General features: G+C 37.7%; 3 protein-coding genes across 8 annotated transcripts in view; 2 read left to right on the top strand and 1 right to left on the bottom strand.

The window, feature by feature from the left end:
- Positions 1–16,866, top strand: part of SIRT5 (sirtuin 5) — a 29,386-nt gene extending 12,520 nt beyond the window's left edge. For 5 of the 6 annotated variants that reach the window (XM_015587310.2, XM_006909255.3, XM_015587312.2 and 2 more), the window contains 5 exons: positions 2,468–2,555; positions 3,336–3,389; positions 4,742–4,865; positions 6,472–6,587; positions 15,684–16,866. In XM_015587310.2, the coding sequence (XP_015442796.1) occupies positions 2,468–2,555; positions 3,336–3,389; positions 4,742–4,865; positions 6,472–6,587; positions 15,684–15,759 (458 nt within the window). In that variant the 3' untranslated portion in view covers positions 15,760–16,866. The remainder of the gene's footprint in view (positions 1–2,467; positions 2,556–3,335; positions 3,390–4,741; positions 4,866–6,471; positions 6,588–15,683) is intronic. The other variant, XM_015587314.2, reaches the window with a different exon arrangement.
- Positions 16,867–18,611: 1,745 nt separating this feature from the next.
- On the top strand, positions 18,612–22,708 carry NOL7 (nucleolar protein 7). The gene is made up of 8 exons (XM_006909254.3): positions 18,612–18,992; positions 19,071–19,131; positions 19,760–19,821; positions 21,271–21,302; positions 21,557–21,644; positions 21,962–22,083; positions 22,161–22,238; positions 22,525–22,708. Exons 1-8 carry the CDS (start codon positions 18,622–18,624, stop codon positions 22,599–22,601), a joined length of 891 nt encoding a protein of 296 aa, XP_006909316.3. The 5' UTR covers positions 18,612–18,621; the 3' UTR covers positions 22,602–22,708.
- A 714-nt stretch (positions 22,709–23,422) lies between these two features.
- Positions 23,423–26,494, bottom strand: part of RANBP9 (RAN binding protein 9) — an 80,043-nt gene continuing 76,971 nt past the window's right edge. Inside the window, exon 14 of the mRNA XM_006909253.3 lies at positions 23,423–24,417. Coding sequence (XP_006909315.1) covers positions 24,287–24,417 — 131 coding nt within the window. The 3' untranslated portion in view covers positions 23,423–24,286. The remainder of the gene's footprint in view (positions 24,418–26,494) is intronic.

The raw sequence follows: 26,494 nt of genomic DNA, 5'->3' as shown, positions 1-26,494 counted from the left end.
GAGGCATCTTTTTACTTTCCCTTTGTCCCCCAGTTAGCACTCTAGGGTTTGTGCTTCTGCTAAACCCTGGATCTTTTAGGGAGCTGTCAGCTCAGTGATCTTCACTATAGCAAGGCCACTAAGTTTGTGACACACGTGGGTTTTGTCTTGAGTCCTTTTGGCTTTCCTTCTCTGTCCTGATGACACCCTCCTTTTCCTTCGTCTTAATCATTTCCCCTCTTTGCTCTCACCAAAATCTAATACATTTATTCATACAAGAGTATAAATGGGCATGCAAGGATTTCTTCTCAAGAACATGTGCACTTAAAAGTCTACAAAACTTCGATCCCAAGGAATGCATTTCTAAGCACGGAATTTCCAGAAACAGTGACCCAGTGGGGAATGTTGCTTGTGTGTATCTGCAGTGAAGTTGCCCATTTTTGCCTAGGCTTACGGTCACCCTGATAATGAAAGTTGAGCACTGTTTGCTTGGATCCCATCTCTCTTTTGTGTCCCAGCAGCGGTCAGCCACCCACTCACCAAGTGTCTTTTTGGCACCTTCTTCTGTTGGGTCTGGGACTCTCTTCATGGCGCATCTCATTTCTCTACAGCGTCAAAATGTAGGCTGCCACTCACCATGAATAAAATGGGGATAACACCTATCTTATAGAGTTCTTTTAAGGATTAAATAGGTTATATAGGTACATTTGTTGGGATTTTTTTGGTTGCAAGTGATGAGAACTCTCTTCTAATTTAAGTAAAAATAAAAGAAAGCCCTTCCTTTCATCAGTGAAGATGTCATCAATTTTAAGATGCATCATGTTTTTAATGTGATACTTAGAAAGAAAATAATTGGCTTAAAATCGTGATATTTTATTGTCCCTAAGAATTGTTATTTTATACTTATAGGAAGGGCTTGTTAAAGCATACTTGGATACAGATTTTTAGAAATTATATCACTCCCGTGCACATAAAAACAAAATATGGGTGAAATAAAGTGGTTAAGATATTTCTCACTATCTAAACAAGACATGAGTGAAATAAAGTGGTTAAGATATTTCTAAATCATTTCTGGATGACTCTGAGGCATCGATAACTGCATTCTCCCCGCAGTTTCATGTTCTGTGCCAGCAAAGGGTTTGGGGATGCAGCTCTTCCTAAGAGTTCTGTAAGCTCTTGGTTCTTTTCCAAGCTGCTGACACACATTCTGCAAGTTTGATATTGGGCCTTTCTTGGTCTTACTAAAAGGTGTCAGCAGAAAGGTTCTAGGTAATAACCAGGACTTGTTTTCTTTCTCCAGTGGCCCTTAAATGGTTTGCCAGCTGAAATATACAGGGACTGCCTTTGCCCAGTTAGGCCACCAAAAAATAACGACCAAGTCATCAAACATTTCAGTCATTGGTGTTATCCTTCAACAAGTCTGTGCAAGTGCTGGCTGTGACAACCACATCACATCCATCATGTGGCTAGTAATAATTGTAGGACACAATTTCAGAGATGTTAACACGGAACAAAGTGGCCATACTGAAACTGACAAAATAGGTATCTTGACTCACAAAACTGAGGAGCCCTGATCCCTTTCTTTCTCTCCCTGCCTCTCTACCTCTCCTTCCCCCAGCTTTGTTTACTCTTTGAGTTAACCTCACTTCTCCCTCTGCAGTTGATCTGCTTCCATGTGCCAGCGAAGGTAGCATCTGGTGGCTCCAGGCTCACTCTAGCTTAGCTATCTCCTCAGAAGATGAACTTCTAGATGGCCTTGCTTGGGTCACATACCTCCTCTTTGACCAAACACTACCACTAGAGGAATAGGGTATTATGATTGGATCAGTCTAGAAATTGTGCCCAAGCTTGTATTTTGAGATGTCATTGACAGCTCCATCAGCTCAGCATGGGATAGAGGAGAGATGGTTCCTCAAAGAAGTTACACTGGACAGAATGGAACAATATGTGTCCACTACAGTGTGTGACATGCTCAGCACAACACTGGACACGTGAATATTTAGTGAGTTGTGGTCATTGTTACTGGTTTAACTCAATAAATTGTTGCTAGTATTAACAATTATTTTCTTCATTTATTAGTTGATTATTTAATCATTGAGCTGGTTTTAGATAAAAGAGTCACGCTTTCTTAAGTTGAAATTAAGATTTTGTAAAACACATCCCAAGCTACTGAACTTTTATCAATCATGCCCTTAGGTTTAAGTTGGCTTCATCTACCCTGTCAGCCAGTTCAGTTCCTTCTGAACATCATTCTAAGGCAATCTGAGAGCCCCTTAGCCATGTAGTAAGTTATTTCATCCATCCCTCTTTTCTCCAGATTATAAAGTCCAGGAGGACAGATGTTCTTGGCTTGTTCAATAGTACTGCATGCCTTTACATTTCTTGTGATACCTAGGGTAGGCCCATTTGCTAAAGTGAACGTGGAAACATGGAGACAGTTGCTCTTGATTATACTCTTTCTGGTCTTGCTTAACTTGTGTTTTTTCAGGTAGCATATTTAAAACTCGATGTACCTCTTGTGGAGTTGTGGCTGAGAATCACAAGAGTCCAATTTGTCCAGCTTTATCAGGAAAAGGGTAATTATGCTGTAATACAGAATAAGTGTATATTGCTTTTTCTTTTAAATTGAACATAAATACTAGGAAATGGAACATTAATCTAAGATTCCTGTGGATATTTATTAGAAATAAGACTAGATACATTATACCCTATGATGAAAGAAATATTTTGCTCACAATTTACAATGTTAAGTGAAAACCTCAGGATCTAACTCTATACAATATAATCCCAACTTTTTAAATACACACACACACACACACACACACACACACAGTCCCCATGTTGATGTATCTGTGTATCAGTGATGATCAGGAGTGGTGGGAGGATAGGTAATTTTGATTTTTTCTTTATATCGTTTTGAATTTTCCAACATTTCTGTGATAAACGTGTACTATTATTATAATTTGGGAAGGAAATAAAGAGCAGACTCAGAATATTGAGAAAATTCTATTTGACCATTTTAAATTAGTATACAAGTAATAATGTAATATCATTGCCGAAGATTCAAATTATAATATATACAATGCAAATCATGAAACTCCCCCTTAGCACATCCAGCTGTTCCACCCCTTCCCCACATATAAATTCCCTCTCTTGACCTAAAACCATGGGTAATTGTTTAGTGTCTATCCTTCAAGGACCTTTCTTAGGGTCCTCGGTTTTACCCATGGTTTTAGCATGTATTAATTAGGAGTTTTGTACCATATCCTGCCAGGCAAATATGCAAACTCATGGGGTTTATTTCTTTGTTCAGTTTTACTAATGACATTCTCTCTTTCTTATATGGTTTACATCAGTGCTCCAGAACCTGAAACACAAGATGCCAGAATCCCAGTTGAGAAACTTCCCCGGTGGGTAAAAACTTTGATCTGTATTTGGTCTTCCAGATTACAAAAAAAGAAAATTAGGAATCGGAATTTAAGTTCATTTTGTGAGATGCCTCTTAAATGTGTAAATGTGAAAGACAGCTCTGACCTATATGGCCAAGGGCAAAAGGACAAAGGATGAACCAAACCAGGGTTAAGGGAACTGACACTTTTTGCTTTGTGTTACGGCAGGACGATTTGAAGCCTGGAAAATTTCTGAAGCTGTTATGCTACAGATGCTTATCCAGTGTAAGGCATAGAGGCTAGAGTCCAGTAACTGGGTAATAAATGTTAGTTATTATCATCGTCATCTTCCTCATCATCATCAGTATTATTAATCCAGGGTTATGGAAACAGGAAAAGGTCTTGCAAAGATGAAATTATAGGACCAAACATAATTTTTGTAGATTAAAAAATAAGAAACCCTAGAAAGATTTTTATATCAAATTTTCAAGACTAGATATTAAAACGGTACTTCCAGAAATGTTTCATAGAGCACTATATCCATGGCATTGCCTGAAAAAATGTGCTCAAATAACACTAGACCCAACAAAGTTGAAGTATGTTTACTTTTCTCAGAGCATTTCATATGCTAAAACACATTGTTACTCTCTTAAAAGTGGTTATAATATGTTAATATTTCACTGGTTTATTTAACCACAGAACACTTTTTATTTTTCTTAGTAAGAATTTTCATTACTAAATGCTTAAGTTTCAATCTGAAAGAACTGGGAATCCTGGGGGGTCCTGAGTAGGACATTCATATGATGAAAATGATGTTTGGGGAAGGTTATTGCAGGAGGTACATATGAGAAAACTAACGGATAGTAAGGAGTGAACAATGAGAGAATTTTAGTAATCGACACTGGAGAACTTGACTATAGACAGGATGAGAAAGAAGTGAATCTCAGAGAAAATGAAAGGGGGTCATTGATGAAATTAGGGGATGATTGGGGTGTTGGTGGCAAATGTGAATCCAGTGTTCCTCCCAGACCTGGGTAACTGTGAGCACAATCACACTCATGAGTATGATGAAGTAACTAGGAAAGAAAACTAGAAGGAGAAGGTCAAGTTTGGCTGAAACACATTCGTCACAAATCAACTATGCATCCAGACAAAATAAAAACTTTGTAAGGCACTTAAAGTCAGTACTTCATATTCAGGACAAGCTCATATGGGCTGGGATGGCAGGGATGGGGATAAGAAGGAAGATCAGGGGTGACCTATCTGGACAGACTGGATTTGAGGCAGCCCCTGGGCTTCCTCTGATCCCCTGGGCAGATCTTTTGGTAGGGCAAGGCAGGGCAGGGCTTGGGTTAAGGATAATATTCTTACAGGTGTGAAGAGGCAGGGTGCGGAGGCCTCCTGCGACCTCACGTGGTGTGGTTCGGAGAAAACCTGGATCCTACCATTCTGGAGTTGGTTGACAGAGAGCTGGCCCTCTGTGACTTATGTCTAGTGGTAGGTCACACCCTTCCCTGATCCTGGGGACTTTCTGAAACACCAGGACTGGGGTGGAGTTTGCTGTTGTTCCCTCTCTCCTTTTCCCTTACCCCTTCTCTTAAGATATGTTTTGAGGGATCTTGTGGCATCCTACAGAAAACCCAAGAAGCAATAAGTAAGAATTGATCTTAAAAATATGAAACTATGCCAAACCACATTTTGGGCTTCTCAAAGCCTTTTCTCCCACCCCAACCCACCCACATCATTAAAAGGGCATGTTATTGGTCCTGATTTTTAAAATAATACATACTCATTATTAAATTTAATTGAGAAAATAAAAAAAGAAAAAATTACAAATCACTCATAATTCTGCGATCCTGAAATAGTCAGTGTTAGCATTTTGATATGTTTTCTTCTAGACTAGGGATGAGCAGACTGTGGCCTATGGACCAAATCTGGCCTGCCACCTGTTTTTGTAAATAAAGTTTTACTAGAACATAGCCATGTGTCTTCTGTGTATAGACCATGGCTGCTTTCACAATGTAATGGCAGAGCTGAATGTTTGTGACAGAGACCATATGGCCTGCAAAGGCTAAAGAAAAAAGTACTATCTGGCCTTTTACAGAAAAAGTTTGCCCACCCCCGGTCTAGACCTTTTCTTATGCAGATGTACACATCTTGATTAAACATAAGAAAATGGGTTTATATTATATGTTCTGTTTTGAAACTACATTGTTCACATAGCAATTCACTTCGCATATTCCACGTCAGTACATCTAAATGCACATCATCTTTTAATTGGCTGCTGTGGTGTTCTGCTGTATGGATATAAAATGATGTATTTAACATATCTTCCATTGTTGGGCATTTAAGCTGTTTCAAATTTTGATATTTGAAACAATGCTACAGTGAATAGCCTCAGCCATAACTCTTAGAATACTCTTCCAATTATTTCCTTAGGACAAATTTCCTAGTGGAATTAAATAGACAAAGGGTAGACATGTTTTAAATTTTCCTTAACATGTCTTTAAAAGTAGAGGCCCTTTCTCGTGTGTATATTCGTTCATTCAGTGTTTACTGTGCTTCCCAAAGTTGAGTATAGTGTCAGTGTTCGTGACAGATGGCTAAGGGAGAAAAGCTGGCTTGTAAGATACATTCTGATCATCCCATTCTTCTGAAGAACATATATTTATAGGGAAAACCTGAAAGAGTATGCATCAAAATGTGAACAGTGGTTATCTTGGGATAGTAAGATTATGAAAGATGTGTATGTTTTTTCTTTGAATTATCTAACTTTAAAAAAAAGAGAGGACATGGATTATTTGCATCACTGTAAAGAGCAGAAACAAAAAGAAAACTAACCCTCAAAAGGCGATGATTGAATCATTTCTTTGCTACTCTCTCCATTTGCACAACTCTCCTTTTACAGCACATCTCCTTGAATTCCAGTGATGCCTCCCGACTTCCCATTTGTCCCTTAAACACTCTCCATATCCCATCCAGTTTGGCTTTCCTCACACTTGCCACCACAAACCTGCCTGAGTTTAAGTGAGGTTTTCTGAAAAAAATGCTGCTTCTTGGCATAGCGTGGTCATGTGTCCATATCCATCTGTTTGCTTTGTAGGTGGGAACTTCCTCTGTGGTTTATCCTGCTGCCATGTTTGCACCCCAGGTGTCAGCCAAGGGTGTGCCAGTGGCCGAATTTAACATGGAAACCACCCCAGCCACCAGCATGTTCAGGTACAGGGATTACCGAGGTGGGAGATGGTCGTTATTGAGCACATTTGAACATGGTCATCTGAAGAGATTTTACCTACTGTTCTAATTTTTAGAAGAGACACACAGTTTGTGTTTTATTTGGTCTGTAGTTTCTTTTAAGAAAGAACAAATATCGTTAACTGTAGATTAAGGTGGCTTTGTCTTTTTACAGTGGTTTGCCATAGGACTTTTATTTTTTCACATTTTGAAAGCTGTTCTTTGATCCCCTAGACTTTACTTTCATTTTTAAGCTAGATTTAGTAATGGCATTTAGATGTGGGTAAGCAGAATGCTCAGCAAGTAAATCCGGAAGAGCTTCATCTTCTGCTGCTGTCATTGCAAGACTGGGCAAATTCCTCTTTGGTCTACTTTCCAAGAATATTTGTATTTGTGACTATATTATGATACTGATCCTGATTCATGTTTGTATGGAAAGAGTAGATCATCGTAGTATGCATTGTAGTCTCATTTTAGGTTTCATTTTATGTCTTTACCTTTGTTTTGCTTTCTTTTTTCACCTCTGCTTTTTTGTCTTTTGATTTAGTTTATATTATTGTCAGTCTTTTAATTCCTTTCTAGACTAAGGTAGAATATAAATAATTAACAAATATGTTTTATATATGTAAATAAAATATAAAAAACTTCACTGAAACTCTTGTTATTAACTTTAATCAGTGGTTTTTAACATCAGCTGCATATTCATAAAATACGAATGACTGGGTACCATCTTTGAGGTGTAGCCTGAGCATCATGACTTTTATGAGCTTCCTAAGTGATCTTAATGTGCAGCCAGGATGAGAACTTCTGTTTTAAGTCTTCACTGGGCTAAAAAAATGTGCCATAGACTGTGCAGAAACACGCTTCATTATGAGCCTCTTCCAGTGATTAGCTGGCTATTGTCCTAAACTTCTCCAGTCCATAGTTCTTCATTTGTGTGCAAGTGGTGGGGACTAGGAAAACATCCTTTTAAAAAAATTGTCCTCTCTGTAAAACTTATACTCTGAAAACTACAGAATGTTTCTGAAAAAAAAGAATACCTAAACATGCGGAGGGACATCCATGTTCATGGATTGGACAACTTAATATTATTAAGATGGCACTACTCCACAAATTAATTTGCAGAGTCACGCCGTCTCTATCAAAATTGTAGCTGGCTTCTTTGCTGAAATTGACAAGGTGATCCTAAAATTCATATGAAAAACAAGGGATCCAGAATAGCCAAGTGAAAAGAAGAATGAAGTTAGAGAACTCAGACGTCCCAGTTTCAAAATATACTATAAAGTTACAGAGTGGTACTGGCATAAGGATAGACATATACATCAGTGGAACAGAACTGAGAGTCGAGCAATAAACCCTCACATTTGTGGTAAACTGATTTTTGAAAAGGTATAAAGGTATAAATCAGTGAAGGAAAGAATAGTCTTTTTAACAGATAGTGGTGGAACAGCTGGATAGCCACATGCAAAAGAATAAAATTGGACTCTATCACACCATATACAAAAAATAACTCAAATAGATCACAAACCTAAATATAAGGGCTAAGAATATAAAATTTTTAAAAGAAAATATAGGAGTAAATCTTTGTGACCTTGAGTTAGTCAATGCCTCCTTCATGTGGCATCAAAAGCACAGGTAACATAAGAAAAATGGATAAATTAGACTTCATCAGAATTAAAAACTTATTTACTTCAATAAATACCATCAATAAAGTGAAAAAGACAACTCACAGAAGGAGAAGAAATATTTGCATGTCTAATATTTGATAAGGGACTTGGTATCCAGACTATATAAAGAACTCTCACAACTCAATGATAAAAAGCCAAATAATCCAATTAAAAATGGGCCAAAGATTTAAATAGACAGTTCTCCAAATATATACACATGGTCAATAAGCACACTGAAGAGATCCTGAATATCATTAATCATTAGGGAAATTAATTAAAACCACAACGAGATGCTACTTAACATCCACTGGCATGGCCATATAGCAGTCCCCCTCATCTGCGGGGCATATGTTCCAGGATCCCCAGAGGATGCCTGAAACCACAGATAGTATTGAACCCTATATATACCATGTTTCTTTCCTATACATACATACCTATGGTAAAGTGTAATTTATAAGTTAGGCATAGTAAGAGATTAACAACAATAACTAATAAAGTAGAACAATTGTAACAATATGCCATAATGAAAGTGATGTGAATGTGGTCTCTCTCAAAATGTCTTATTGTATTGTACTCGTTCTTGTGATGATGTGAGATGGTACAATGCCTATGTGAGGAAACGAAGTGAGGTATTCAGAATGGCATGCAGTTTAAAACTTAAAAATTGTTTATTTCTGTAATTTTCCATTTAATATTTTTGGACTGTGGTTGACTGCAGGTAACTGAAATGGTAGAAAGTGAAACTGTGGAAAGCGAAACCATGAACAAGGGGAGGACTACTATAATTTTTTAAATGGAAAATAAGTGTTGATAAAGAAATTGGACCCCTCATATATTGCAGATGGGAAGGTACAATGGTGCAGCTGCTTTGGGCAACAGTCTGGCAGTTCCTCAAAAGGTTATATGTAGAGTCAACATATAACCCAGCAATTCCACTCCTAGGTATATAGCCAAGAGAAATGAAAACATGTCTACACAAAAATGTGTATGTGATTGTTCATAATAATCAAAGGGCAGAAACAATCCAAATGTCCTTCAGCTAGTGAATGGATAAATAAAATGTGGTATATGTACAAAGGAATATTATTAAGCCATAAAAAGAATGAAGTGCTGATACATGCTACAACATGGATGAGCCTCGAAAACAATGTATCGAATGAAAGAAACCAGACACACAAGACCACATATTGTATGATTCCATTTATACGAAATATCTGGAATCAGTAAATCAATAGAGACCATAGATAGATTACTGGTTGTCTAGGGTTGGGGTAGGGAGGAATGGAGAGTGACTGCTAATGGGTACAGGTTTCATTTTTGGTGATAAAAATGTTCTAAAGTTGATTATGATGATGGTTGTACAACTGTGAATATACTTAAAAAACCCTTTTAATTATATTTTTTAAATGAATGGTTTGTATGTGAATCATATGTCAACAGAGCTCTGTTAAAAAATTAAATTTTCTTCTAAGTTGTCCACAGAAAAATAATTAGGCCTCTAATATGCATTGTGACACATAATGTGTAGCACCTGAGCTAGTTAGCATCATTCAAAGTGATATGAGAGCCATGTACTTGAAGACTCTTGTCTGCTTGAAAGAATATCATAATACTCTTAAGAGTGAGTCAGGATAAACTTTCTGAGGGAGGAAATGAGCTGCAACCCAATTCCGTTATTCTCATGTGGTTTATTTTCAGTCATTTGCTCTCCAGTTTTTCTCTGATAAGTATAAAGAATTTTTAAAAGTCATCATTATAGAAAGTTAAGAAAATGCAGATAGGGGAAAAGAAGAAAATAAAACTTAAGTGTTTCCACAACCTAAGATAAGAATTAGCCTCTACCTCTCATGCCCTGGACCGACTAGCAGGTTCTGGGTATCCATTGTGTATGTCTTCATATGAAAGGAAATTGAACTTGGTAGTTTTCTCTGCAAGTTAAGAAAAGATTCTTAGTCTATAATGATATCAGTTCATAAGTTGGGCCTCCTAAAACCTCAGACCTGCTTCAGCTGCTACTGTTCTTCACCCAAAATTCTCTAGCTTCATGTCCTGAAAACCTGCATTGTCTCTGTTCAAACAAACTACTTGCTAGTTAGAAACTTTGATCAAATATAACAAGTTACCCATCTGCCAGCACCAACCACAAGAACAACCATCTGTTGGCTTCTTTGGGGAGCTGAGGCTGTCTGTACCACTAAGTGGGAATTTTCCCAGGTAAATACACCTGACGAGTGAAGCCAGCAGTGCTTTTATCTGGAAGTCATCAAAGCTGACATTTAGAAGAGATTTGGGTGGTCATTTCATCCTACTCAGTTTTTCAAATGCCAAACCAAGCCTAGATCCATTGAGTGGCTTGTTTAAAGCCATGACTTAACAATGGCAGAATTTTCTCTTCCATCTCATGTGTAACAGATTTCGGTTGAAATTTATTCTAGGTCAGAGGCCAGCAAACTGCTGCCTATAGGCCAAAGTCACTCACCATCTGTATTTATAAATAAAGTTTTATTGGAACTCGACCAAGACCATGAGTTTATATATTATCTACATTACTTTTGTATGACAACAGAATTGAGTGGTTATAACAGAGACTGGCATTCAAAGCCTAAAATATTTACTCTCTGAGCCTTTACAGAAAAAAGAAATTGCCAACCCCTGCTCTAGGTTAATGAGAAAAATGAAAATTAGAATAATATTTTTTTACCTTATTTTCTTTATTACCTAAGTAGGTAGCCAGAATGCTGCCTACATTTTATTTTAAACTTGAATCTCACAAGACTGCTTAGACCTTACACAAGTTCTTTCGATTTTTTGCCCCAATTCTAATTTCATGACAGTCATAGAATTTGCCTCTGCTGAAAATGTTAATATTTTCAAGGTGTTAGTTAGTTCTGGTTTTGTTTTTGTCATTTCCTCCATCCCCAGTGGTTGTCTTGAATGATTTCTGAGAAACTACTACTGTTAGAGTAGACACTAGACATTTTTGGTTTTAGGTTTCAAGGTTTTGACTATTATTCAACCCCAGGGGTCCGTGGCATCTAAAGGTCAGTACATTTTCTGAGACTGAAATGGGATTTGTGTTACCCCCATGCTAATGTGCAGAGCCTTCCAAGCCCCCTGTTTCCTCCTCAACCTGTAACCATGTTGTTTATCTCTTCTTTAAACTTTGGAATTTAGTTGACATCCAGATATTTATTAAGTACCTACTATGTTCTAGACTGCTGTTCTAGGTTCCTAGGATAGGATGTATCAGTAAATATAACAAAACATCTACCATACGAAGATACATTCTAGTAGTGAAGGCAAACAATAAACAATAAGCGTAACGTGCAAATTCTATAGCATGTGAGAAAGTAGGTGATAAAGCTGTTGGAAGAAGCAAAGATGGAGTTGTGGGGTGGGGTTACAGGATTCAACTGGGTAGTTACGGCTAGCCTCATTAAGAAGAGATTGGAGCAGATTTGAAGGAGGTGAAGGAGTTAGCAAAAGATTGTCTGGGCTAAGAGCTTTTGAAGGAAGATTTTTTTGAAGAGATTGTCTAGGACTACCTAGAGCAAAGGCCCTAAGAGGGAAGCATGCCTGGGAGGTTTGAGGGATAGCAAGGAGGTCAGTGTGGCTGTAGTGGAAGGAGGGAGTCGCAGAAGAGGCATCAGTAAGGTAAGGAAGTAACCTGTTTGCGTGGGGGAAGAAGTACCCCAAAGAAAGCTAACTGATGGGTGGGTTTAGAACACTAAAGGCATTCTTAGCTAAAAAAAAAAATGTTTTTATAGATTGCTTTAATTATGTATTTACTCATCGAGAGTATGAAGAAGTTACATTTAACTTACAGTTGACCACATTGACAGGGAATTCCAGTGCCCTACCTGGCTGGATTACCAAGGGTAGGTAGTAGGGGCCCTTTTAGTCCATGCAATCAGGCCCCTAGTGGTCTATTGATTAAAAAAAAAAATTAAAATGTCATTTAAGGCAAGAATAATAAAAGAAAGAACACATATATACCTGAAATATTTTATTTTCTTTTAAAGCATAGATATGCATTCATTCATGTTTTTTTTTTTTTTTGGTATAGAGCTAAGAGCCTTTTCTTTGAGTAGGAATCTGCTGATTGGAGCTCAGCTTTCTTACATAAATCATACTCATAATCCTCCTGGTGTTCCTGAAATTTCCCTGGAGATAAAAATCACCCCAGCCCTTATTTAATAAAACAAAACAGACAACCAAGAAAATCAGATTCCAAGGCCCCAGTCTACATTTTCTTTATGAGAATTTTCAGGGCAAGATGACTGTTTATTTGTGTATTTAACAAGTGACATAGGTGATTCTTATCATCAAGAAATCTTGGAAAACACTTAGATTATGACTTCTGGTTTTGATTTTTCTTTCTTTTTTTTTTTTTACATGGAGGAAGAATGTACAAAAAGAAACTTATGATAAATCTTCCTTCTAGTCTTTTCCACCTACAGCTAATTTAACAGAATTATTTTTTGTAACTCACTGTCTTTCCAAAGCATTCAATTAATTTTCCTAGAAATAACCCTCTTTTAACAGCTATCTTTTTATAGTTTATGGCATAATTTTAAATTAAATTGGATGATTACATTAGCCAAAAAAAGTGGCACAAACAGATTCTGGAACACAGTAGTCTTGGTTATTTTATAGCTGGCGGGGTGAGGGAAAGTGCATGGGGCGCTAGGACAGGGGTATTCAAACATTTTTGTTCATGTACCTGTCACATTTTTAAACGACTTCTGAAATTTTTTTATTAAAATTGTGAAACAAGATGCTATTCCAAGAGTATTAGAAATAAATTACTGACATTTTAAAATAAAACTGCCATTATCGTGGTTTTAAATGTATCCAGGCAAATCTGAATGCCACACCTACTTGATACTACCATCATCCACTTACAAAATAAATATACAAGCCCTTTTTAACAGTTGGGGCCTTCAGTTTTTCTTTTTGTCTTTGAACTTGTATTTTCATTCTACTTCCACCACAGACATTTGTACTAGTGTAATATATTTTTATGCTTGAATATCTTTTGTTGACTACCCTATTATACTCCTGCAACAAAATATCACATGAATTATTTATTTCAATTTACTTAAAACTTAAAAAAGTTCTATTAAAAAATTCTTCCAGATTGAATGATCCTTATAGTACTTTTAGTACATAGTTGTTGAAAACAATAAATAAATGGTAAATTTTGATTAATACTTCCATAAAAGTAAAATTTTATTAGAATTGTGTCTCTTAAAAGATGCATGGGACATGAATTTTTGAACTGTTCGTGTATCCATGGTTGAAGGAGACAGAGTTAATGTTTTGTATAGCCTGCGGTCACCAAAAGGAACCTGTAGTCTAAGAAGACAGGTTTACAGACTCAATGTAATGAGGGAGACTCCACTACAAACAAAAGAAAAGGTGGAGTTACAGGATTTGGAGGGAGGGTGGAGTTTAGGTGAAATTTAAATGAAGCAGTTTTTGATGGACTCAGCAACTGGCAGGGCTTCATGGAAAAGGGTCCAATCAGGTCTGGCTGGCAAAGTGGACTCAGGGTCCTGTGTGCTTGGAAATGACAGAGTAAAGGTATATGAGGATGATTGTGTCCAGACACCCCTTATCTGGGTTAGAAATCAAGGCCGCATCTCAGTGATAAAATGACTTAGATCCTACAGGTACACGGGGATATTTCATTCTTTACTGTTTTAATTTCAAACAGTAATGTTTCTCAGAATTTATGACATTAGAGGGCAAAATGCCTCAGGAAAAAAAGTATGTATTTACTCAAAGAAGGGAGTTAACAATATTTTGCAGATTGTCCTGGGAAAAAAATATTGTTTCCTATTAACTTTGCAGCTGGCTTTATCTGTGTCTCTTATACCACAAGCCTGAGGGATGGCAGGGCAGATTGTTACTGGCTAAGGTCCTTTTCCCCCTTTCAATATCAATTATAATTTTTGTTATTGCTTTTTATAGATGGATGTATTGAGAAACCTGGGCCACATAACCCCTGGTATGAGAGGAATTTTGTTATGTCACTGCCACTCGGATTTTGGACCTCCTTCCAAGTTATATGCTAAAATGTCCATAGTGATTTTCTATTTCATTTAGTTATCTGTTAACTGACAAACCTATCAGACCCTCTTTCAATTTTAATGAAAGCAAGAATGAAATGGCCCTACCTCGTAAGGATGTGTTACCCAGTGTTTAGATACTATTTGTTTTCTTTGAACTACACAGATATTTCAGACCTCCCCTTATTTGGCACCCCATAAGTTTTCACATTCTGGAGTGGGTGAGGGATACAGCTTGCCTTTGTGAAGTGGGGAAAAGGTGAATGTGGAAAGGGGCACTCAAAAGTCACTTTCTTAGGAAAGAGACCATGTGGGATGAGAATATGGGAATTCCCTAAAAGCTTTCCCTGCCTAGCTGTAATTCTTGGAAAGTCTGCTTCAACAGACTGTAACTGCTGTGCTGGCGAGGAGCTTTCTAGTGGCCAGTGTTCAACATGCTGCAGGTGGCAGAAGGAGTGAAAATGCCATTTGGTCAGGGATGTTCATTAGTGGAGAGAACAGAGTATTTAAGGACTGAGGCATTCATGATTTGTGTTATATCAAGAATAAATAATATCAATGATGAATTACACTGAGCAAATGCTTTTATCATTTTCAGTTGTGCTGTATTATTAATAGAAAACCTTTATTTCTTATTCACAGTTATTTTTTTCCTGTCCTAAGTGTTTTCTCTTGAAGGAAGCAGAAATCATTGATATTTCTTCTTTTTCTTCATCCTCTTTGCTGCTTTTGCTGCTTCTTTTCCTCTCTCCTCCTCTTTCTCTTTCTCTTCCCTTTTCCCCTCCTCTTCTCCTTTCCCCTCCTCCTCTCCTTTTCCCTCTCCTTTCTCCTTCCCTTTCCCCCTCTCCCTCTCCCTTCTCTTCCTCTATATTTTCTGACTACAAGTCAGAACTAGTTGTAAAGTCCAGTGAATGGTTTGAGAGGCCCATTGACTCAGTTAAAATCCTTATGGTCTGCATGGTGCATGAGGTTGTTTTTCTCTTGTCCTTAGTACATGTAAATGCTGGTTTAATGTACTATAGATATTGTAAAACTTCACAATTGCAATTATGAGTTTGGCAGTACAGTCACAAAATATACTTTACAATCATGTCTCCCTCTGCCCCTTAAAATAAAATTATTATTTATAGCACCTAAATTCTAGATAGTTGCTTTCCTAAATTCTTTTGGTCACAAGCGAAATGTCTGTATCTTGATTTGTCAAAAAAAGGATGAAAGGAGTAGGCACAAAAATTCATAATATATTTGTGAGAATTTGGGTTTTACTCTGGGTGTAATTAAGAAATCTGTGACTTGTTGATTTTGCTCTTAACTCTGCGGTATTTGTCCTTCTATTTCAGGTTTCATTTCCATGGGCCCTGTGGTACCACTCTTCCTGAAGCCCTTGCTCCTCATGAAACTGAAACAGTTTCTTAATTGTCCTGGGGAAGGAATTATAGTACCAGGCTACAGACAGGAGACACAGCGTTGCGGTTGGTGAACTGAACACTGGAAAATCTAAAAACATCCTCTGATTCTTTGATAAGTGATAGGGCCTTGGAGGTAACGATAGCAAACATATTTATAAGAAGTCAGAGAACTAAAGTTAATGCACGTTATTTGTTTTGAACTTAAACATAAGATACCTCTGATGTGTTTGGTTTATTATTAGAAGGGAAAAATTGTAATTAGATTTTCTTAAAAATGTAATTATAGCAATTGTACTTTTGCTATTTGGGCAAAAATAGAAGTAGACAGGCAAAACTTTGATATTTCTGATTTCTGCACAAGTTTTGGTGGAAAATAAAATCACTCTCTATAGTAGGTGATTTGTTCTAGAAAGATGTGACCCCAAGAGAATCTTTGTTGGGAACCTTTCAGTATTTACCTTGTTTGGCTGCTTCACCTCAAAGTATGTGGGATAATTTACAATAAGAACTCATGCAAGGAAGGAAGAGGAAAGTAGCAATAAGGAAAAAAGTCAGGATGAGGGGAAAAGATGATGCAAATATATGGACTCCAAGGATAAACACAGCTGCCTGAAATTTAGCACTAGCCTTCTTAGCAACCAAGAAGGAAAGGGAGAGGTGATAGTTGACTATTTCTCTGTATCATAAACACAGAAGCATGTAGTCTCTGTGGGGTCTTTTAAGCCTTCCCAGGCACTGAATTCTGAAGGGAATATTTCCCATGGGACTTTACCTTGGAGTAAAGTAGTAAGGATACAGTTCTCACCTCAAGCTCTACCACCTAATGCCACACCCAGGGACCTTGGAATGACTACCGTCCAGCAAACAGAGGCCTGACTGGGTAGAGTGGCATTTAGTAAACAGTGTAGGAAGGTCATACATAAGAAGATCCTTTGGATCAGGTGGACTCCGTGGGTAATTACACACCTGGGCCACATCACCATAGTCTCTTCCAAAATTGAATCTAATGTTAGAGTTTGGGCTTTTGTAAAAATAGATGACAAGACACTATCACATAAAACTTTGTTTTGCATTTATAAAACTTTTAATAAATCCCAAATTTCCTTTGCATGAGTAAGAGGGATGTTCTTAACTTACAAGGAGTCTGAAGGGCCAGCCAAGCACCTTTACAGTTCGGTTCACACTTCACATGTGTGAGTCAAGGCATGTACACTGAGGGGAATTGTAATGCTTATAATGCAGTTTTTGTACATAAAACACTATCATGCACTTTTAATAGGTTTGTTCTTGGGCTTCTCAAAGTTAACTTTACTAGTGTTAGCGAGGATAGAAGGCAGCACACTGAGAGTCTGATTATATTTTTGATTTCTATCTGACCAAAGCCCAGATATTTCAGAACTGTTCTTTGTAACTCCCTCCCTACTGGGCCTTTGGTACCAGCAGCTATTTTTTGTTTTTGTTTTTGTGTTTTATCATTTTTATTCATGTTTTGGTTTTATTAGGGAAGATGAAAGAATTGAAGATATAAAATGTGAGGTAGAAGTTATTCAAATCAATATTACTGAATGTCTGCCATATGATAGACATTAGAAATAAAATTAATAAGACATGAACCTTACCCTCAAGGAGTTCACAGAATGGTTGGGACAACTGACATGTAAACTTACACAGTGTGGAAAGTACAGTAATAGAAATTTGTGCAAGATTCATAGGAAAATGCAATTAAGAGATGGGCAGAGTGGGGATGGGATAGATGTTAAAAGTGTTTGAAAGCCTTTTAAGGGTAAGTGAGCTTGGGTGGGAGTTTTTGAGGTATAAATAGATGTTCCACGTGGGGGTGTGTTAGTAGAGGGAACAGCATGTACAAATACATGCTAAGTTTGGGTTGTTAAGAGAATGATGAATCATTTAGTATTGTATAATGGGTGGGAGAAGATAAACATATCACAAAGAGCCTTGTGTGCCAAAATAATGAAATATACTTGGGAGAAAATAAATAGTACTAGGGTTGCATTCACTAAGTAAAGGTGAAGTCATTCTTTGACCAGATTCAGGATTTGCGACGGGCCAGCCGTTGTCCAAGGTTCTGGGGTTACAGAAGGGAATTAACTAGATAGCGTCCTTACTCCCACAGAGCTTAGAGTCAAATGTGAGTACAGGGAGTCAGACACTAAACTGTTCCGGTGGGTGTCAGTGATGAACACAGAAGAGGCATAGACAGGCGTGGTCGCGACGTTGGAGATCAGGGAAGCCCAAGTAACGGAAGCCGAGGTCGCTACACACACATCTGGTGCAGAACATTGATTTAAGCCTGTGTCTGTCAACTTGTCTTCGTTGGTGACAGCAGGACTTTAAGGCATCGAGGTCCTGCCGCCACAGCGCATTCCTTCCTTTTGAAACGCCACTTCTACGGGGAGGGCGGAGTGAAGGGAGCCGAACCTACAAACACTGATTAACTGGCTCGACCAAGAGGATACAGGTGCTAAAAAAAGGCGGGGGGGGGGGCTCGGGGGGGACACAGGGGCTCGCGATCACCGAGTTTCTGGGAACCGAATGACGTGACCCGCGACAATCTGCCGCGAGGAGCGCGGAGACCCAGCCAATCCTGCTGTCAGCACCCCATCCCGGAAGGCAGCACGATGGATCTTCTTTGCCTGGAAACAAGCCTCATCCTCACCAGCTCTCACAGCTAGCGCTCGGTTGCTGCGAGAGTGAATGAATATCCTGCAGCCTCCACGGCGCAGCCTCACCGCCGGGTGGCAGGAAACACCCCCAAGCTTTCTTAGGCCACGCCCTTCCCCGCCCTGCGCATGCGCCTCCGCTCATCGTGGGGCCATCTCCCTCGTCCCATAGCTTAATGGCACCTCCGATGCTGCAGGGGGCGATGAAACCAGCGTCGCTTGCTCTTCATGTCACGCTCGACTTGCGTGCTGCTGCTTCCAGGTCAAAGGTCAGGCGGTCCGGCGCGGCGTGGGCCATGGTGCAGCTTCGGCCGCGCGCGTCCCGCACCCCGGCGTCGGCGTCGGCGATGGTGGACGAGGGACAGCCCACCTCGGAGGAGGAGGCGGAGCACGGCCTGCTGCTCGGGCAGCCCAGCAGCGGCGCCGCCGCCGAGCCGCTGGAGGAAGACGAGGAAGGAGATGACGACTTTGACGACGAGGCCCCGGAGGAGCTGACTTTCGCCAGTGCCCAGGCGGAAGCGAGAGAAGAGGAGCGGCGAGTTCGGGAGACGGTGCGCAGGTTCGGAGCCCCAGGCGCGACCGGCCCCTCCTGTCCCGCTTGTCTCTCCCCGCACTGACTTGTCACGCTTTCTCCCAGGGATAAAACACTCCTGAAGGAGAAGAGGAAGCGACGCGAGGAGCTGTTCATCGAACAAAAGGTTAGAATGTAGGGAGGCATCGCTTTAAAACAACACGGCTTGCGGTCGAATTCTTATGTTTGATGCTAAAGCTGGTAGGATACGGGAGTGGGGTAAAAGTCGCTAATATTTCTTCTGACATCGGTGAAAACAAAGATGCTTGTACTCTTTGCCGTCCACGATTGAAAATGGGAATGGGAAAAGGTGTGAATTTGAAATACGGTTCATTCCACTTCTGACACTCGGCTCGCCGGGACCCACGGTCATTTCGCATCGCAGAGGTAGTTTCTTTATCTGCAACTGGGTTTCTAAGGGCTGTACAGTGTAATTGATCTGCTATCTGATGTTTGGCAGATTAGCCATAGGGAACTGACTCCAAATGGATGTGGCTTAACTGCTTTCAATGTATAAGTGACCTGAGGGTTGGAGTACAGTGGGCACCCTTTCCGTTCTCCACCAGGTGTTCCAAAGAATGTGGAATAGGTTTTGAGTTTTGTGATCCCAGTTTTGCCACAGTTTAGAGATAGTGGGGGTAATGGTCAGCCTAAGCCTAGGATATAAGGCTGTCCTTAAAATCTTGTAACTTCAGAAGCAACGTGGGTGTGTTGTCAGTACCTTTTTATTGACTTTTTAAATGTCTTTATCCAAGAAAAGGAAACTCCTGCCAGACACTATTCTAGAGAAGTTAACTACAGCTTCACAGGCTAATAAGTAAGTATTGGATCTTGTTATATTGCTTGCTTACATACACCTAGTTTTGAATTACATACTAGTATATTTATTTGAATCCGTAAACTGAAAAAATAATAAAGCTGAAGTTAAGCTACACAGCAGATATTTGAATTTAGTAGGAAAGGTAGAAGGAAGTATTTACCTTTTAAGTCTTTTGTCATTTGTTTTTGTTCATTTTCATTGGTAACTCTAGCTTCCGAGTTCTTGATCCTAGAGTATTTATTCAGTAAATTGTTAAGTGACTGTCATTGTTACCTCGGCGCAGCGTAGACGGTGGTAAAAGTGTCTTGAAATTTATCATTTAGTGGAGTAGCAGACACTTATCCACAGGCTCCTAAAACGCAGCAGTTTTGCCACCTATTGAATGTTTAAAGCCAAATGCTGTCTGTAGTTGTCCTCTTCCTCATCTATCCCATGGAATCAAACTTCTAAATATATTTTTCTGTCCCCTTGTCTTCTCCCTTAATGCTTTATGTTCAGCTTAGCCCTGTAATTTTACCTAGGCCAGTGGTTCTCAAATTTTCTGTAGAACTTTCCCAGTTATTCAGATCTTGATTAAACATATGTATGTGGAAGTGGTTCCATAGCGTAGCAGTTAGCACATCTGCTTTACATGCAGAAGTTCCTGGGTTCACGCCCCAGTGGAGCCATGGTCCATGGTCTGTGTCCATGCCACCCTGAACAAACCCGATGTCTGATCTCAGAAGCTGAGCAGGGTCAGGCCTGGTTAGTACTTGGATGGGAGACCGCCTAAGAAGACCAGGTGCTATAGGCATGAAAAGAAATAAAAAAAAAAAACCACCCATATATATGTATTTGGTGGCAAATTCCCCTTTCATCTTTTAAAATGAGGCCAAGTCACCTCTTTGTTTTCACTCCACCTACCCCATTACTTCCTACTTCATATATAGCTTTTCTACTGTGCAAGTGCTTCTGTTTAGGCATCTCATAATTGTGTTTTGTCACTTTACATTTGTCTCACAGATTCCTCAAGGCCAGTCCTTGTCTCTTGCACTTAAAACTGTTGAATTAATAATCCTTTTTTTTTTCAAATGAGGTGGGCCTACCACCTTTCACTTCATATTTCAAGTGACATATTATGTAACTGATTCTTTAAATCTTTCACTTTAACTTCATTAACCACAGCAGTCTGCTTTTTTGGAAGCCTAGTAATATGCTTTCAAATTTTAAATTCTGAGACGATCCTCCCATCCAGGTATCTACTAGTTTGTTGATTAAGAGTTGGTGGCAGTGCACTGGGGAGTGACTTGCTTTCTAAAACTGATTAAAGAGCCTAAGTAAAAACTGAGCATAATGGTAATGAAAGGAGGGTTATCTTATTTGTAAAGCCAGATGAAATTGTGTAACAAGTTGAATAATTTTTTCTGTCTTCCATTCCAATCAATGTTTTTGTTGTTCTCGTCTTAGCATAAAGAAATCACCAGGAAAATTAAAAGAAGGTATGACCTATTCTAATTTAAATAACTTCTCATGTAAGTGTCTAGTGCATTTGCACAAATTTGCAGTCAAATGTTATTGGCCCTTAGCATGAGAATAAGGCTGGCCAAGTTTAGCTTGGCCTCTTCTCTGTATTTCTTACAAATAAAAATTGCATCCAAATTAATGTGTAGTGGGTATTTAACATGAACTCCAGTAAATGTTCCTGATTTGTTTTTACATAAGTGGTAACTAGAAATAAAATTCTATTTTTCAGTTAATTTGCCAAAGAAAAATGAAGAATGTGATAAAGGAAGTGACTCCAAGAAAGCTAAGGAAAAAGTACAAAAAGTACAGTCTGTTGGGTAAGAAGAGTCTTTTTTTCATGTAGGTTATAAAGGTGACCATTTGAGAGAAAGTATTGGCTTATGTGGGAAAATATTTTAATGTAGTAGTAGTTTCAAGATTGGATCCTTGGTGGAATAACCAATTGTAATATTTATATAAAAACAAAATATTTGCTCTACTAAAATATGAATGACTTATGTGACTGTTAGTCTGTGCATATACAAAATCAAGATTTTTTTTTCCATTTTTTGAGACAACAAAAATACTTTATTTTGAAGGAAGCACGCTATCAACCCGATTCGTTTTGACCTTTTGTATTTGTATTGATCACCAGCCAGAATAAAAGCTACTTGGCTCTAAGGCTAAAAGATCAAGATCTGAGAGATTCAAGGCAACAAGCAGCTAGAGCCTTCATACAAAGTTCTTTATATGGTCCAGGAACCAACAGAACTACTGGTAATTTCCTTATGGACTGTTTTCCTCACTTTTTACTGCAGATAAACAAAGAAATGATAAATAATTCTCTTTTCTAGTAAATAAGTTCCTGTCTCTTGACAACAAGAGGTTACCAGTGAAAAAGGCTGCAGCCCAGTTTTTAAATAATGCTTGGGGTAAGGTCCACAGCTTTGTTTTCTTGGCTCTGATTTATGTATTTAATGATTTTTTTTTTAAAGGAGATAATTATTGAGTGTCTTTTTATAATGGCTTCTATATTAATCTTTTAAAGTTGCTTCTGAAAAATAGGCCAGTGTAATATGTATACATATAATATACAATCTAATTTAATAGACCTAATTTTAGTATTTATATTCATATAGAGGATCTTGAAAATTTTTAAATTGTTTCTTGGGGATTTTGTATCTCTAATAGTCTTACTGCACAAACTTTCTATTCTAGGAATCCAGAAAAAACAAAATGCCAAGAGGTTTAAAAGACGGTGGATGGTCAGAAAGATGAAAACTTCTAAGAAGTAAATCAAAGCTAAATGAAGAATGAGAGCTTTGTATTTTATAGGACTTATAGTTTAGAAGATTAATTTGTCATTTAGAAATCTAATAAATCATTTATAAATCATTTTAAAGGGTCGTTACAAAAATAAGTATTTTGATTTGGAAGTACCCCATCATATTTCATCATTCTGGATTATACTTGTGCCTTTAGTCTTTGAGGGTCCTGGAAGAAACAGCAGTTTAAAAGGAATTTTTTAAATTTCTAAGTGTTTATCCATTTAATTGAATACAAATAATGGCACTTCTGTCCCTCCGCCAACCCTGTAGTGGGTGTGTGACAGGAATGGCAGAGAGGAGGAGGAGGAGAAATGGACATCCAGGAAAAGTCTTTTCAAATGCCTTAGTCTGAGATGTACTGATGAGCATCTGTCACAAAATATGGAATGAGAAAGACTAATAGTTGTGAAGGAGTACAATATCTAAATGTAGATAAATCTAGTCTTAAGGAAGGTTTAAGCCTCAGTGTACAAAATAGGTAACCAAAGGATATGGTTTTATCCTGTTGAACAGCTTGTTCAAATTTTACTTTTAGCCAGTTTAGGGGTTTGCTTTACTGGTAAGTAAATTATGATTATAACAATAAGGAGATTAATTTCTCCTTTTCTTTCTTTGTCACTCACAGTATCAGGTTTGACCTGATACAGGGAAGCCAGTAAACCGAAGGCAATCTTAGGTTGCAGAACTCACATTTACAGTAAAAATCATTCATTTTAATTGCGCTAATTTTATATTAATCATAAGTATGTAAGTACCTAATATATAAACTCAGTTCTGACACTCTAGTATCTGTAGAAGTAAATTTTTAATGGCTGGTTAATTATATCACTACATTTTTATTGCAATATAGTACTCATTTAAGCACTTAAAAATGGAAGGTGTACAAAGATTAAATTAAGACACGGTAAATTGACTAAATATTTGGTTTTTATATAAATAAAGGTCATAACCACACCGTTGACATGTAATACTGTTATAATACAACAGTTAAACTTGTGAGTCTACAACAGAAGTCGTTGGTAGTTAAACAGGAAACAAAGTTGAAAAGACCATGTTAAAACAAAACTACTGGGACTAACAGGTTGGGATTGTAAGTAGCAACAAACGTATTCACTCAGCTCCTGAGTATTTCAAGTTTTACAGTACACATTAAAAATGATTTCTTCCGTCAACACTATAAATTCAAACTGTCAGATGTTTATGCATTTTGCAAGTTACACTGATTGAATGCTTATATGGGAGTGGGGGGTCGGAACATCTCCCAATTTGAAGTTTACATCACCCACATGCTAACACAACACAACTTGTTCCATTTCCTTCCCCCCTCTCCCCCCCCAACAAAGAAGGCAGGATTTTTGGTTTCTTTTAGGTTAATTGTTTTAAAGGATTTGTGATGATCAATTTGAACGTCTGAGATTCAGTAATATTTAACTCTTAGACAACTAAGAGGTTAAAGATGGAAAATAATTTCTCCTAACACTAAGTTAGAAAATCATTTGCATCATGCTGTAAACTAGGAAGCAATGTAAAGCGACAAAAACCTGTCCCCAGTACATAATTAAAAAAAAATCTAAATTTCAAATCAGCAGAGCTGGTCTACTTCCATGTTGACTATATGCCACAATATAAGTGTGAGCTCCTTAAATGCATAGCTAATGTAGGTAGTCTTCCACTGTGGCAAATGCACAGGATCCAATTCCTGATCGAGCCATCAGTCCTAGACATTGTGTGGCCTGTCCCATTGCTAGGGCAAGTGGAGGTTGCTTTGGCAGATTGTGGGTTTCTGAGGAAAAATGATTAAAAATGGAAATAGCAATTAGCAAGACATTAAAAAAAAAGTCTTATCAGGAAAATATTGCATTATGTACAAAATTACCAATAGACATATCACTCTTAACTACCTAACTAGCAAAGATCTAAGCAAATGATTAGTGCCTTGGAGGTACTACTCTTGATGGGGTAATATGGGTATTCCAATTATAAGAAAAATTTTTGCAGAATTAGACTTTTAAAGTGTTAGATTCTCTAAATCTTTTAATTCTGTGTTAATGATGATGGGAAACATAATTTCTTAGCTGACAGTTACAGAGGGAGAATAAGGAATATTTAGTATTCCTCCTCTATTTGACCAAGGTCAGTTGGGCTAAAACAGAAAAAGGCAACAGGTTTTCAGTAATGTTTCACTGATGCTTTCATCCTCTTCTGCGGGAAAGAGGAAGAGGATCCAACTGAGGCCGCCTAATTGTCTCCAAGGCATATTGGTGAATGTTATGTGAGCTGGTAGAGAGCAAAGGGTGATGATGACCATGAGAGATGATAGAGCAGAATTATAATTTTAGAGGGATAATTTACAACTGACAGGTCAAACATTTAAAAAATTGCCAATAAAGTTTTAAGGGTCTGTCACCCAGAAATTTGTCAGACAGCTGTAGTACAAATGTAGTAATTACCAAAATTTGTTTTCTTCCAGAGAAAAAATGAACCAATGGTAAAAGTGGCTAAACTCACAGGAGCTAATAATTTCTCCTTGAGAGATATCCAAATTTTAAGTTTATGCAGATTCCCAATTAATAAAATTACTAATTAGTCCTTCACAGACATAGTTGACAACAAAAGGCAAAAGCAGTGATATGTGACTAGTAAGGCTCCATGTGATTTAATTCTACTCTTGATCCTGAAGTTGCAATGTGGTAGGAGAAAGAAAAGTTCCAGAAGGAATGAAGCAAAAAGGAAGCAAGTTCAGGATTTAAAGTATAAGAGGAAATAAAGTAGGATTAAGAATACAAGAATAAAAATATGCAAGAAAAGATACACAGGTTGGTGAAAAAGTATGGTCTGAAAAGTGGTCTATGATTATTAAAGTACTGGCTATTCTGTGGCAAAATGTTATTTAGCTAAATTTTGATAGTGATGAACATGTTTTTGCTGACTAAGGATTGACTTTATAATTTAAACTAATTCTGCCTTAATCAAGAACAATTTAATTTTTATACAAAATCAACATAACAGTGAATTAAAACTCAAATGGAAACATCCTTTCAAAAATGTCTCCTGAAGGTTTATAGGGAAGTAACCTTGCTCAAAGGAAATCATCTAGGGGTACTTTATTACAATTTTATTCTGGCCAGGGAGGCATATGGTTATAAGCATTTAAATTTTTTGGATACAAAACTTAGAGGGATTACAATTAATATAACTTTAAGCACTATTTATAGATTATATACTATAGAATTTATATATATGCACACAGACCTCCCAACAGCAATTTAATGTCATTAATTCTGCAGGAATTACATTTAATATAATTTAATAAGCACTATAGCTGAACCTACATAAGACGTAGCATAGTATGTAAGATTACATATATCTTGGATAAATGGTCCCAAGCAACTTAATATTTAAAAATTTAATTCCCTTGAAGATCCCAAGATATAAATAATTGTTCACTTTTCTTAAAAAATGTTTTCCAAGTCTGAGTATTATCTAAATACAAATTAAGGCTGCATGATTACCTCTATAGGGTAAGTAATTTCAAAAGTACAATTACAGTAAACTATCATTACCCCACAATCCCAACATTGCTACTGAGTTACCAATAGAGCTAAAGGAATTTAGTATAACCAAAGAAAATACAACACATTAACACAAAGAAAATTCACATTATTTATTATACACAAATTCTAAATTTAGGAAAACTACAACACAAAAGACACTACCCCTATTTTCAAAACTTCAGTATGAGACACAGAAAAATGAATTTTACAAGGGCAAAGAAACAGATTAAGGCTCAAATATGAGTACTTTTATTGCTTCCTTTTACATTTCTGGCCATATGAGCCCAGGCCCTCATTCCAAGTCTC

Source organism: Pteropus alecto, unplaced genomic scaffold (genome assembly GCF_000325575.1).
Source record: "Pteropus alecto unplaced genomic scaffold, ASM32557v1 scaffold121, whole genome shotgun sequence".
In the NCBI taxonomy this organism is placed as follows: Eukaryota; Metazoa; Chordata; class Mammalia; order Chiroptera; family Pteropodidae; genus Pteropus; species Pteropus alecto.
This window is presented reverse-complemented; position numbering and strand designations above follow the sequence as displayed.